The sequence below is a fragment of the Hyla sarda genome, chromosome 7 (genome assembly GCF_029499605.1).
Source record: "Hyla sarda isolate aHylSar1 chromosome 7, aHylSar1.hap1, whole genome shotgun sequence".
Taxonomy (NCBI): domain Eukaryota; kingdom Metazoa; phylum Chordata; class Amphibia; order Anura; family Hylidae; genus Hyla; species Hyla sarda.
In genome coordinates, this window is record NC_079195.1 from 93,040,026 (window position 1) to 93,053,943 (window position 13,918).

Below are 13,918 nucleotides of genomic sequence, written 5' to 3' on the forward strand. Positions count from 1 at the left end.
ACCATGTAAAACCTGCCTTCTTATTGATTTCAAGAGAAAATCTATGTCACTCTGGCGCTCTTTTTTTTCTATATGGACCGCTATGCCCCCCCCGAGATCTCTTGCATGGGGGTCTGAATATTTATTTGTCCCCAGCATGTTCAAGTCCCCACCTTCCTGAATTAAAGTAATTGACAACTCTCTCAGCCAATCACCAGCCTCATCAATGTCCTGCCTAAGTCGGGGATTGGCTGAGCAGGCTAAGCATGGGGATGGAGTGTGCCGAGGACAGAAAAGTAGCTGGGCCCCATAGAGGAGATCTTGGGTGGTCCCAGCAGATGGACCCCCTGTGATCAGAAACTAATCCCTATCCTATGATTAGAGGATAAGTATCTTAAAAGTTCAGTTCCCTGGAGTACCCCTTTAAGGCCTAAGGCAACAAATTTAATCTTTGGCCTGTTTGAAGCCTGCCTACTAGTTTTAACTGTGAATGTAACCTACCTTATTACTTTACCCTGAGTCCAGGTCCAATTGCTGGATGTTACTAACTTGATGGGATGTTAACAGTATTGTACTATATTCTATTCTATTGTAATACTGTAATTATTTCCTTTATTATTTCCATAGCTGTAGTTGAACTATCAGGTGAATTAAAGTAGAATCACTGTTTTCTACTTAAAATAGTAAACACAGTACATCACCAATAGAACCCCCTATATTCTCCTACTTGTTTAAGAGATTGTATACAATGCCGGCCCTGCTTTGACTTTTACGTGCTTTGTTTCGATTGAGAACCAAAGTAAACACAGAGCCTTTAGATCTCCATTTGCGGATGTCCTACTCATTGTGTGCTCACCAGGCATTGACTAAAAGTCATTATGTGCTATGTAAGTTTCTCTGTAATATCATTCATAACTTGTCTTTTATGCTAAAAGTGACAATTTGGTGAAGCCTACAGATGTTTACCATTAGACTGGATGAACTGGGTGCATCTGGGACTTTCAGGTCAGATACTTACACTTGGGATTATAGGAGGAGTGAGGGTACCTTTTCTTAAACCTTCCCAATTAAAGCCTTCAAACCATCTGAAAGAAACAATGAAGCACATATTAAGAAGAAGAAGAAGGAGCATGCAAGGATTTATTTATTAGTTACCTGATCTATAAGAAAGTTACATTGATTTTCTTTTCACAAAATATAGATTTTCAGTAGAGCGCTAACACCGTGCACCCCTGCTTATCATCTCTTTGCCAAAGCCACACACAGCTCCATTCTCTGTGTAGTGGTCGTACTGGGGTACTGCAGCTCAGCTCTTATTAAAGGGGTACTCCGGTGAAAAACTTTTTTTTTTAAATCAACTGGTACCAGAAAGTTAAACAGATTTGTAAATTACTTCTATTAAAAAATCTTAATCCTTCCTGTACTTATTAGCTGCTGAATACTACAGCGGAAATTCTTTTCTTTTTGAAACACAGAGCTGTCTGCTGACATCATGAGCACAGTGCTCTCTGCTGACATCTCTGTCCATTTTAGGAACTGTCCAGAACAGCATATGTTTTCTTTGGGGATTTCCTTTTACGCTGGACAGTTCCTAAAACGTACAGAGATGTCAGCAGAGAGTACTGTGCTCATGATGTCAGCAGACAGCTCTGTGTTTCAAACGGAAAATAATTTCCACTGTAGTATTCAGCAGCTAATAAGTACAGGAAGGATTAAGTATTTTTATTAGAAGTAATTTATAAATCTGTTTAACTTTCTGGCACCAGTTTTTCCCTGGAGTACCCCTTTAATGTGAAAGGAAGTTGAGCTGCAGTAACTTAAAGGGGTACTCCAGTGGAATTTGTTTTTTAATCAACTGATGCCAGAAAGTTAAACAGATTTGTAAATTACTTCTATTAAAAAATCTTAATCCTTCCAGTACTTATTAGCGGCTGCATACTACAGAGGAAGTTCTTTTCTTTTTTGGATTTATTTTCTGTCACAACCCCAGTGCTCTCTGCTGACACCTCTGTCCATGTCAGGAACTGTCCAGAACATGAGAAAATTCCCTTAGCAAACATATGCTGCTCTGGACAGTTCCTAAAATGGACAGAGGTGTCAGCAGAGAGCACTGTGGTCATGACAGAAAATAAATCCAAAAAGAAAAGAACTTCCTCTGTAGTATACAGCCACTAATAAGTACTGGAATGATTGAAAATTTTTAATAGAAGTAATTCACAAATCTGTTTAAAAAACTTCAAAATTTGCAAAATATGGTACAGACCTCAAGATAGATTACACTATATTTGTAGCTATCTGCTCCAATAACCATGTAGTTGCTAAGAGTGCTATGTGTTGACACCCCATCTCATATAAATGATCTACAGTATCTTGAAAATAGCCCACGAATATGTAGTGACTAGATAACTTTAGAAAAATATATCCAGAAAAAGCATAACTTAAACTTTCCAATATGATCCTAAATGTTTCTCCAAATAGGAACTTTCTCATAACATCCTACATGGAGATTTTACATTATCCAAGCTTGTAATGTAGACCCTTATAGGCTGCCATAAGCTATATCAGCGGGGGTGTAGCTATAGGAGGTGCAAAGGTAGCAGTTGCATCGGGACCACGGGGCCTAAGGGGGTCCCAAAGCACATCTGCCCTATAAGAGACCAGTATTATAATTGGCACATGGGGCCCTGTAGCAGATTTTGCATCGGGGCCCAGAAGCTACAAGTTACGCCTCTGCATATCAGTATTGTAGGCTCGTCACCATTATAGCTCATGGATGGCCCAAGTGAGCCAGAGTGATAGACTGTTTTTAGCTTTCTGCTTTGGCTAGTAGAGGCCAGTCCTCAGCAGTGGATATCCCCATTTATGTCTATGTGCTCTAAAAAGCCATAAAGACTAAGGTTGGCCTAAAGAGACAACCCATTTAAGTATATTAACCACAATTGGAGACTGTTTCAGTGGAAAGATCTGCAACAAAAAGTTTTAAAGGGGTACTCCACTGCCCCAGCATTCAGAACATTTTGTTCTGAATGCTGGGAGCGGGCGGTGGAGATCGTGATGTCACGGCCACACCCCTCATGTTGTCATGCCCCATCCCATAGACTTGTATTGAGGGGGCGTGGCTGTGATGTCATGACCCCCTCCCCCCCACACCATCACTCTAATTGAACGCTGGGTGCTGCACAGAGATCGCGGGGTCCCGCCGTTGGATAGGGGATAAGATGTCTAGGGGCAGAGTACCCCTTTAAGGAGGGTTTCCAGGACTTTAATACTATTAGCCTATACTTATTCCACATAAGAATACATCAGTATTGTAAAGGGGAATATGGCAGTTAGGGCCCTGATGCAGATTTTGCACTTGGGCCCTAGAGCATTTAAGGGGCACTCCGGTGGAATAAAAACGTTTTTAAATCAACTGGTGCCAGAAAGCTAAACAGGTTTGTAAATTACTTTATTTGAAAAATCTTAACCCTTCCAGTACTTATCAGCTGCTGTATGCTCCAGAGAAAGTTGTGTAGTTCTTTCAAGTCTGACCACAATGCTCTCTGCTGCCACCTCTGATCATTTCAGGAACTGTCCAGAGCAGGAGATGTTTTCTGTGGGGATTTGCTTCTACTATGGACAGTTCCTGACATTGGCAGAGGTGTCAGCAGAGAGCACTGTGGTCAGACAGAAAAGAACTACACAACTTCCTCTGTAGTATACAGCAGCTGATAAGTACTGGAAGGATTAAGAATTTTAAATAGAAGTTATTTACAAATCTGTACTTTATGGCAACCGTTGATCTTAAAACATTTGCACCCCATTAAGTGTCCCTTCTTCTTCAGATGACAGGTGCCAGAAGTCAGGCCCCCACTGATCCAATTATGATGGCCTATCATATATCTGATCAACAGCAGTGGCCTCAGAACTGCGGACCTCAAGATGTTGCAAAACTACAACTCCCAGCACGCTTGGACAGCCAACGGCTGCCAGGGCATACTGGGGGTTTTAGATTTGCAACATCTGGAGGTCCGCAGTTCAGAGACCACTGGTCCACAGTATATGATGACCACAGCAGACAGGTAACAGTGTAACCAACAGTACCGTGGGAATATACTGTTGTATTTATTTTTTTGTAGAAAAGGCCAAAGCAGCCCTGCCATGACATCACTTTCCATAGCTCTTGCAGATAACAATCATTGATAAGAATTATTTTCCCAACATCATGATGTTTAGGCAAGTCATTCTTGGCATAGATATTAAAATAACATTTTCTCAGCTCCCTTGAGTACATATACAGTACACGACTGCTCCACAGAAAGAAATGCTATGATCTTGTCCCATGTTGTGGCCTTCATCTATCAACTTTATAATAAATTACTTTAAAAATGCAAATAACAAGGGTCAATTGGGAGTCATGGGTCAATTAGGAGTCAAGAAAACCCTAAAGGGGTTAATCCAATTGAAGCCACATCTTCCAGAAGTAAGAGTTATATTACACAGAAAAAAAAACCTTTGATACTACTCCCAGATTTCTCTGACAGAGCAAACCCATTCAAATCAATGGCAATATGGTTGGGATATGTGACATTTCCAGTAAAATACATTTCTGCGTAGTGCCTAAGGGGTGTGAACACTATCTACTGCCCTCTTATTCTATATATCCATAGAAATGCTAAGACAACTTTCTTATAGGAACAGCAATATCTGCCATATGGTAAAAGACTAGCATTGTTCTTTAATACACAATATCATCTTAAATCCAAAATATTTACTATTTAACATTATGAATAACTGAGCAATAATTCTTATCGGTCACTTACTTGTGCTTTTGTATATCTTTTACACCATTTTTCAAGTTTCCTAACCTTTCTGACGGATTGTCCCTAGTAGAGAAAAGAAAGTAAAAGAAAAACTTCAATTAATGGAAGTACATGAGTGACATTGTACTTACAATAAGCCAATGTTGCTCTTGCCGTATTTTATGCTAGCAGTAACATCTAAGAACCAGAAGAGGGCAGTATACTTCCGTGATGAAAGTGGAAACAAACTCTTTCTAGGAAACCTAGTAATGCAAGAATTGCCTTATGTGTGAATGCAAAATAAATTCATGGTTTCACATGTTTCCAATGCTAAAACATAACATATTCAGCACTATATAATGTCTAGTAGTTAAAGCTATAAAATCAACACCTATACTGGCTGATAAGCCATATATTAAAATGCGCTCAAAAGCCTGTGCAGAAGATACCCTATAGATCATTTCAAAAGGCAACAAGCAAATAGCTCAAAAAGTACGGATATACTGCACTTTTTCCAGAGCAGATCTGTATACAGGAAACCTACAGCAAGAATGTGGACATACCATAGAAACATAGAATGTGTAACCATTATGCCAAATAAAGACCATGCTGCCCATCTAGTCTGCCCAATATCCTGAATATTATGAACAGTCCCTGGCCCTATCTTATATGAAGGATAGCCTTATACCTATCTCTATCTTATAGGAAGGATAGCCTTATATCTATCCATATCTTATATAAAGTATAGCCTTATTCCTATCTCTATCTTATATGAAGGATATCCTTATTCCTATCTCTATCTTATATGAAGGATATCCTTATTCCTATCTCTATCTTATATGAAGGGTAGCCTTATACCTATCTCTATCTTATATGAAGAATAGCCTTATACCTATCTCTATCTTATATGAAGGCTAGCCTTATACCTATCTTTATCTTATATGAAGGCTAGCCTTATACCTATCTCTATCTTATATGAAGGCTAGCCTTATACCTATCTCTATCATATAAGAAGGCTAGCCTTATACCTATCTCTATCTTATATGAAGGCTAGCCTTATACCTATCTCTATCTTATATGAAGGATAGCCTTATTCCTATCTCTATCTTATATGAAGGATAGCCTTATTCCTTTCTCTATCTTATATGAAAGATAGCCTTATTCCTATCTCTATCTTATATGAAGGATAGCCTTATACCTATCTCTATCTTATATGAAGGATAGTCTTATACCTATCTCTATCTTATGTGAAGGATAGCCTGATTCCTATCTCTATCTTATATGAAGGATACCCTTATACCTATCTCTATCTTATATGAAGGATAGCCTTATACCTATCTCTATCTTATATGAATGATAGCCTTATACCTATCTCTATCTTATATGAAGGATAGCCTTATTCCTATCCCATGCATACTTAAACTCCTTCACTGTATTTGCAGCAACCGCTTCTGCAGGAAGACTATTCCATGCATCCACTACTCTCTCAGTAAAGTAATACTTCCTGAATTTATTGCAGAAACCTTTGCACCTCTTATATAAAACTATGTCCTCTAGTGATAGTTTTTCTTCTTTTAAATATACTCTCCTCCTTTATTGTGCTGAATAGCTTTATGTATTTAAAGGGGTATTCCGGCTTTATACATCTTATCTCCAATCCAAGGGATAGGGGATAAGATGTATAACTGCAGGGGTCGCGCCGCTGGGACTCCCGCGTTCTCGGTGCAGCCCCCCAGGCGCTGCCTCCCAGACCGAAATGTGACATCATGAATGGAGGGGGCGTGGCATGATGCCACAAGTGGGCGTGGCCGTGATGTCACGTCTCGGAGGCAGCACCCGGCACAGAAGGGAAAACACAAAAGACACGACCAGCATACGATAAGATGTATGATTGCAGGGGTCACGCCGCTGGAACCCCCACAATCATACATCTTATCATATGCTGGTTGTGTCTTTTGTGGTGCCAATAAAATGTTGTCATCTGCACAATAGCTTGTTTAAATAGGGAATATGTAGCTGACCATGATAAATTTAAAGGGCCAGATGAACATGTGAAGGCTCAATGAACGAGTGCCAATCACAGAGATTGGTGCTCATCATCTCGGCCTGCTTAGCCAATCTAGCAGGACCTTAAGGCATAACTCCAATGATCATGTGTTGGCAGGATACATTTTTAAAACTGCAGGCTTGTAAAGTGAGCGGGCTATGGAGCCTACAGATTTTCCAGAAGTCCTATAGGCTTGCATGGGACTTCTGGCAAATCTATAGTTTCAGTAGCTCTCTCGCTTTAGCACCAGGCTATAGGGTTTCAAAAATGTATCCTGATAAAACATCCCACACACAGTCTTCTATACAGATGGTTAACAACTTCACTGGGAGATAAGTACTTTGCTACCCTACCCTAGATCACCAGAAATGTTATTATTAGTCCCTTTACAGCCAAAGCCCATCAGGGATATTATAACTTATCTCTTGCCTTCACTGCCACATCAGAGATCTCTGCAGCTGACATTAAAGGGTTACTCAACTAGCCAGTGTTCGGAACATTTAGTTCCAAATGCTGTGCGTGCGCTGAGGTGGTAGGCCATGCTCCCTTGTGATGTCAGGCCACACCCCTCAATATATGTCTATGGGAGGGGGTGTGGCCACGACCATGCCCCCTCCCATAGGCTTGCATTGAGGGGCATGGTCTGACATCACAAGGGGGCGTGGCCGACCCCCGCAGCACACACAGCATTCGGAACTAAATGTGCCGAACGCTGGCCAGTGGAGTACCCCTTTAAGACTATCCAGCCATTTTCCAGAGAGATAACAGAGCATTGTGTCCTGGGGAAAGGAGGCCCAAGTGCTGTTTTTGCAGAGAGGCCCTCAGTTGTTTGTGTCTGCCTCTGTTTCTCAGATAACGAAAGCTAGTAAAATGCAAATGGCGTATCCTATAAACAAAAAACAAACTATTCTAGAGTTTTACAGGCAATTTGCCTTCACATCTCCCTTCCCTTGCTGTAATAGGCACTTTCGTTCTCACCTGCATAGTTTTTTTATTAGATTAGCAGCATTTTTGGTAATCTTCTTTGGAAATTCAATCATGTCGATTCCTCTCAGAATGATGTTATAAGTCTTCATAGGGTCTGGACCTGAGAATGGGGGGCTGGAGGAAAATAAGAACATGATACAATTAATGTAAATGGAAATCTCATTACTTTTATTGCTTTGAAGAAGCCAATTATGTTTCTTGTTAGAATGTTAATGGAAATTGTATCTCTCCATTTGCTGGAATAAAATTTATTTAAGCATATTATTTATACAGGACAAGAGGAATATTGAGTGATTTACATTGAGGGAGATTTATTAAAACCTGTGCAGAGGAGAAGTTGACCACTTGCCCATAGCAACCAATCAGATTGCTTCTTTTATTTTTCACAGGCCTCTTTAAGAATGAAATAAGTGATCTGATTGGTTGCTATGGGCTTATGGTTATCTATGCTTCTGTGGACAATATGGACTTTAACACCTTAAGTACCAAGGGTGTACATGTACGCAATGAGTGTGCTCCATTTCTATTATTTCGTTATAGCGGGTCGAGCCCGCCCGTGGCTAATAGCCCTCATCACCGATCGTGGTGCCGCGCGCTATAAACCCTTTAGACGCGGCATTCAAAGTTGATCGTCGCGTCTAAAGTTGTAAAAATGCACCAACGGAAGCTCAGTCGGGCTGATCGGGACTATCGCGGTGAAACCGCGATGTCCCGATCAGTTAGGACGCATCAGGAGGGTCCCTTACCTGCCTCCTGCACGTCCGATCTCCCAATGACTGCTCTTTGCCTGAGATCCAGGCAGGAGCAGTGAAGCGGCAGAATCACTGATCAATGTTATCCTATGGGATAACAATGATCACTGTAACTGTTATGGGGGCTATAACACTTCATAAAAAAAGTTTTAAAAAAAAGTTAATAAAGATCATTTAACCCCTTCCCTAATAAAAGTCTGAATCACCCCCCTTTTCCCATTTAAAAAAAAACAAACACTGTAAATAAAAATAAAAATAAACATAAATGGTATCACCGCGTGCGGAAATGTCCGAACTATAAAAATAAATAGTTAGTTAAACCGCACGGTCAATGGCGGTCAATTTTTTATACCATAAAAAATGAATAAAAAGCAATCAAAAAGTCAGATCAAAACAAAAATGGTACCAATAAAAACTTCAGATCTCGGCACAAAAAAATTAGCCCTCATACCACTCCATACACAAAAAATGTAAAAAGTTATAGGGGTTAGAAGATGACAATTTTAAATGTATACATTTTCCTGCATGTTCCTAATTTTTTTCAGAAGTACGACAAAATCAAACCTATATAAGTAGGGTATCATTTTAATCGTATGGACCTACAGAATAAAGAAAATGTGTAATTTTTACCGAAAAAATGTACTGTGTAGAAATGTAAGCCCCCAACGAAAGTGCAAAAAACAAAAGTGCAAAAACTGAAAATGCTCACTCCAAAACATTTTTTATTTTATTATTTTTTGGAGGGGGGGGGGGAGAGGGACACTTGGCGGGTGGCTTATCAGCGCGGGACCTGTTCCTGTGATCTGTGGATTAAGTGGGTATTTCAGAAAAAAAGCCTAATTTTTTTAGCTGATTAAAGGACCATCTCTATTCCATCTATATTCAATCCATTGTGAACAACCCTTATAAAGTGCAGGAATAGATATCATGATAGTGTAAAGGTAGCCGTACACTTTAAATAACTGTTGGCTGAACATCTGTTCTTCGAACAGTTATCTCTCCCGACATTCCATACACATGAACATTCAGCGTGGTTAAATATTGAGGTATTGTCAATGGGGAGGGGTAAGGACCCATTAAGATGAGCTGACTTGCAACAGTAAACAAGCGTCAAACTTGGTGATCAGTAATATCGCAATTTAGTATTGAGATCATGTACATTTATGGTTTAACATTGTCATAAAGCATTATGGTACTAAAGTTCCAAAACATTTTGATAAGTTATTGTAGTTGGTGTAAACTTCTGTCCCTTCTCAGGCAGAAGAGTTTATGGCGCTAGGAAGTTTCTCCCAAGCTCTGACTGTCCTGGCCAATTATATCTCTATCGGAGGTGAAGTGTTGCCCAGGGGGATGCAGGTGGTATCTGCTTGGTGCTGTTTTCTGCAAAGGTTGTTGTGCTTTATGACAGACTGAGGCTATAAGAAGCTTCATGAAACACCATAGTGTTGAGGATAGAGGTAAAACAAACCTCTGTGTCTGTGAAACTGATGCACTTCTGCCAAGTTTAAAAAGTACCTGTCATCCAACCATATTTTCTAAACTAACTCATATTATACTCCTTTACTACTCCTAACACCCCTCCTGCCCTTAAAAAAAAAAAATTCTGAGCCTTAAAAAGCTCCGTATAATACCTTTTCCCTTGCTCACATTGTGTGAGCTCTCGGCAGGAGAAATTGCGGCAGGGAACAGAACAGAGCCACCTAGTGGACATTTTTTAAATCATATTAAAAACATATAAAGGTTGAAAATTTTAACAGCAAATAAATAGCAAAGTGTCTTATAATTACATAAGGAACAATATATTAACCTGCTAACCTGCGCCCGCTTCCCTGCTATGATGCAGCCTCACGGGCTGAACCCGCGTTATAGCTGGGTGGTCTCTGCTGCTAGACCCGTGTCTAATGCCGGACATCACCCGCCATTAACCACATAGATGGGGCGATCAAAGTTGATCGCAGCATCTAAAGTGAAAGTAAAACATTCCTGGCAGCTCAGTCGGGCTGTTCGGGACCACCGAGACCTGCCTCTATCTCCGTCCGATCGGCTATCTGCTGCTCCATGCCTGCTCAGCAGGGTGGAGCAGCAGAACATAGATAACACTGATTAATGCTATGCTATGGCATAGCATTGAACAGTGCATGCAATCATAAAATGGTCTAATGGACTAAAAATGGTGTAAAAATAGTGTAATTTAACCCTTTCCCCAATAACATTTTTGAATCACCACATTTTTCACATAAAAAAAAAAAAATATGTAAACATAAATACACATAAACATATGTGGTATCGTCACATGCGTAAATGTCCGAACTATAAAAATATAACATTAATTAAACAGCATGTTCAATGGCATACACGAAAAAAAATTCCAAAGTCCAAAATTGTGTATTTTTGGTCATTTTGAATACCCTAAAAAAATGTATAAAAAGCGATTAAAAAGTCCCTTTAACCCCTTAAGGACTCAGCCCATTTTGGCCTTAAGGACTCAGACAATTTAATTTTTACGTTTTCATTTTTTCCTCCTCCCCTTCTAAAAATCATAACTCTTTTATATTTTCATCCACAGACTAGTATGAGGGCTTGTTTTTTTGAGCGACCAGTTGTCCTTTGTAATGACATCACTCATTATATCATAAAATGTATGGCGCAACCAAAAAACACTATTTTTGTGGGGAAATTAAAACGAAAAACACAATTTTGCTAATTTTGGAAGGTTTTGTTTTCACACCGTACAATTTATGGTAAAAGTGACGTGTGTTCTTTATTCTGAGGGTCAATACGATTAAAATGATACCCATTATTATATACTTTTATATTATTGTTGCGCTTAAAAAAAATCACAAACTTTTTAACCAAATTAGTACGTTTATAATCCCTTTATTTTGATGACCTTTAACTTTTTTATTTTTCCATATAAGCGGCGGTATGAGGGCTCATTTTTTGCGCCATGATCTGTACTTTTTTTTAATACCACATTTGCATATAAAAAACTTTTAATACATTTTTTATAATTTTTTTTAAATAAAATGTATTAAAAAAGTAGGAATTTTGGACTTTTTTTTATTTTTTTTCGTTCACGCCGTTTATTGTACGGGATCATTAACATTTTATTTTAATAGTTCGGACATTTACGCACGCGGCGATACCAAATATGTCTATAAAAAATTTTTTTTACGCTTTTTGGGGGTAAAATAGGAAAAAACGGACGTTTTACTTTTTTATTGGGGGAGGGGATTTTTCACTTTTTTTTTACTTTTACTTTTACATTTTTTTACATTTTTTTTACACTTGAATAGTCCCCATAGGGGACTATTCATAGCAATACCATGATTGCTAATACTGATCTGTTCTATGTATAGGACATAGAACAGATCAGTATTATCGGTCATCTACTGCTCTGGTCTGCTCGATCACAGACCAGAGCAGGAGATGCCGGGAGCCGCACGGAGGAAGGAGAGGGGACCTCCGTGCGGCGTTATGAATGATCGGATCCCCGCAGCAGCGCTGCGGGCGATCCGATCGTTCATTTAAATCGCGAACCGCCGCAGATGCCGGGATCTGTATTGATCCCGGCACCTGAGGGGTTAATGGCGGACACCCGCGAGATCGCGGGCGTCGGCCATTGCCGGCAGGTCCCTGGCTGCGATCAGCAGCCGGGATCAGCCGCGCATGACACGGGCATCGCTCCGATGCCCGCGGTTATGCTTAGGACGTAAATGTACGTCCTGGCGCGTTAAGTACCACCTCACCAGGACGTACATTTACGTCCTGCGTCCTTAAGGGGTTAAAAAATGGTACCGATAAAAACTACAGACTATGTTGCAAAAAAATGAGCCCTCATACATCCCTGTATATGGAAAAGTAAAAAAGTTATAGAGATCAGAAAATGACAATTTTAAACATACTAATTTTGGTGCATGTAGTTATAATTTTTTTAAGTAGTATAATACAATAAAACCAAAATAAATTAGGTATCCTTGTAACCATATGGACCTATAGAATAAATATAAGGTGTCAATTTTACTGAAAAAAAAAATTTTTTTTTGTTTCACAATAGATTTTGTGGTGAAATGATTGATGTCATTACAAATTAAAATTGGTAGCGCATAAAAAAAAGCCTTCATATAGATCTGTAGGTGGAAAACTGAAAGGAGGAAAAAAAAAAAGTGAAAAAACCCTGAGTCCTCAGGGGTTAAATGTTAAGTTTGGTGACAGGTACTCTTTAAGGGACCCAGGAGACACATGCCTAAACTGTGTTGGGTCAGGGGACCTGAGGCTGATGCTTTTGAGGAAACACCACTTAATTTTGCTTGTATACAAATATTTAGTGAAGACTGTTTGACCTAACCCAGGACACTGTGAGTTGCCAAGAGATGGCTTGTGAGTAAGAAAGTCGCTTAAAGCTGAGTGACCAGAGATAAAGAGTTGTTTTGGAAACTTAAGTCTGTTTGCAACTGTTCAGATATTGTGCCTTCCTACCGGGAAGATTTGCTACTTTTTGTTCTTGTCTGGATTTTTTTTGCCAAGTTGCCGAGTAAAAGACTTGAGTCACTTTAAAGGGGTAGTCCAGTGGTGAAAAACTTATCCATTATCCTAAGGATAGGGGATAAGTTTGAGATCACGGGGGGTCCGACCGCTGGGGCCCCCTGCGATCTCTCTGTATGGGGCCCCGGTTCTACAGCCAGATAGTGGGTGTCGACCCCCGCACGAAGCGGCGTCCGACACGACCCCTCAATACATCGCTATGGCAGAGCCGGAGATTGACGAAGGCAGCGCTTCGGCTCTGCCATAGAGTTGTATTGAGGGGGCGTGTCTGCCGCCGCTTCGTGCGGAGGTCGACATGCCCCCTTCCCGTGGGCTGTCGGGGCTCCGTACAGGAGATCGCAGGGGGCCCCAGCAATCGGACCCCCCGCCATCTGCAACTTTTCCCCTATCCTTAAGATAGGGGATAAGTTGTTCACCACTGAGTCACCACTGGACTACTCCTTTAAGTGACTGGGTAAATATGAGTCCCTAGACTTGGTCTTTCTCAGCCCCATCACGAAACCGGTGGGACAGCTCTCTGCTGAGACAGCATCATCGTAACATGTGCCCTCCACAAATGCAATACTCCAGAATAGAATTCAGTTGTTTAAGCAGCATTTATGACTGATTTTTAAGATTTATTTTAGAACTTGCAAGTCATATTAATGAGATCTCACAAAGACAAATACTAGAAGAAATTTAAGTGAATAAAGAAAGCTAAGTCCCCTTACTTAGGGTTACAATAAGTATTGTGCACTATCACTCTGCAGCATCTCAAGTACTATAAAAAGATTGTCTATGTTACATCCTTACTAAAAAAGCATTAACTTACATTGACCACTGCCAAG

The 13,918-nt window shown here is 40.1% G+C and overlaps 1 protein-coding gene across 4 annotated transcripts in view; it reads right to left on the reverse strand.

The window, feature by feature from the left end:
• PRKG1 (protein kinase cGMP-dependent 1) overlaps positions 1 to 13,918 on the reverse strand; it is a 1,084,726-nt gene that overhangs the window by 2,635 nt on the left and 1,068,173 nt on the right. For all 4 annotated transcript variants that reach the window (XM_056530020.1, XM_056530021.1, XM_056530018.1 and 1 more), the window contains 3 exons: positions 7,786 to 7,908; positions 4,782 to 4,844; positions 998 to 1,064 (listed from right to left, as the gene is read on the reverse strand). In XM_056530020.1, the coding sequence (XP_056385995.1) occupies positions 998 to 1,064; positions 4,782 to 4,844; positions 7,786 to 7,908 (253 nt within the window). The remainder of the gene's footprint in view (positions 1 to 997; positions 1,065 to 4,781; positions 4,845 to 7,785; positions 7,909 to 13,918) is intronic.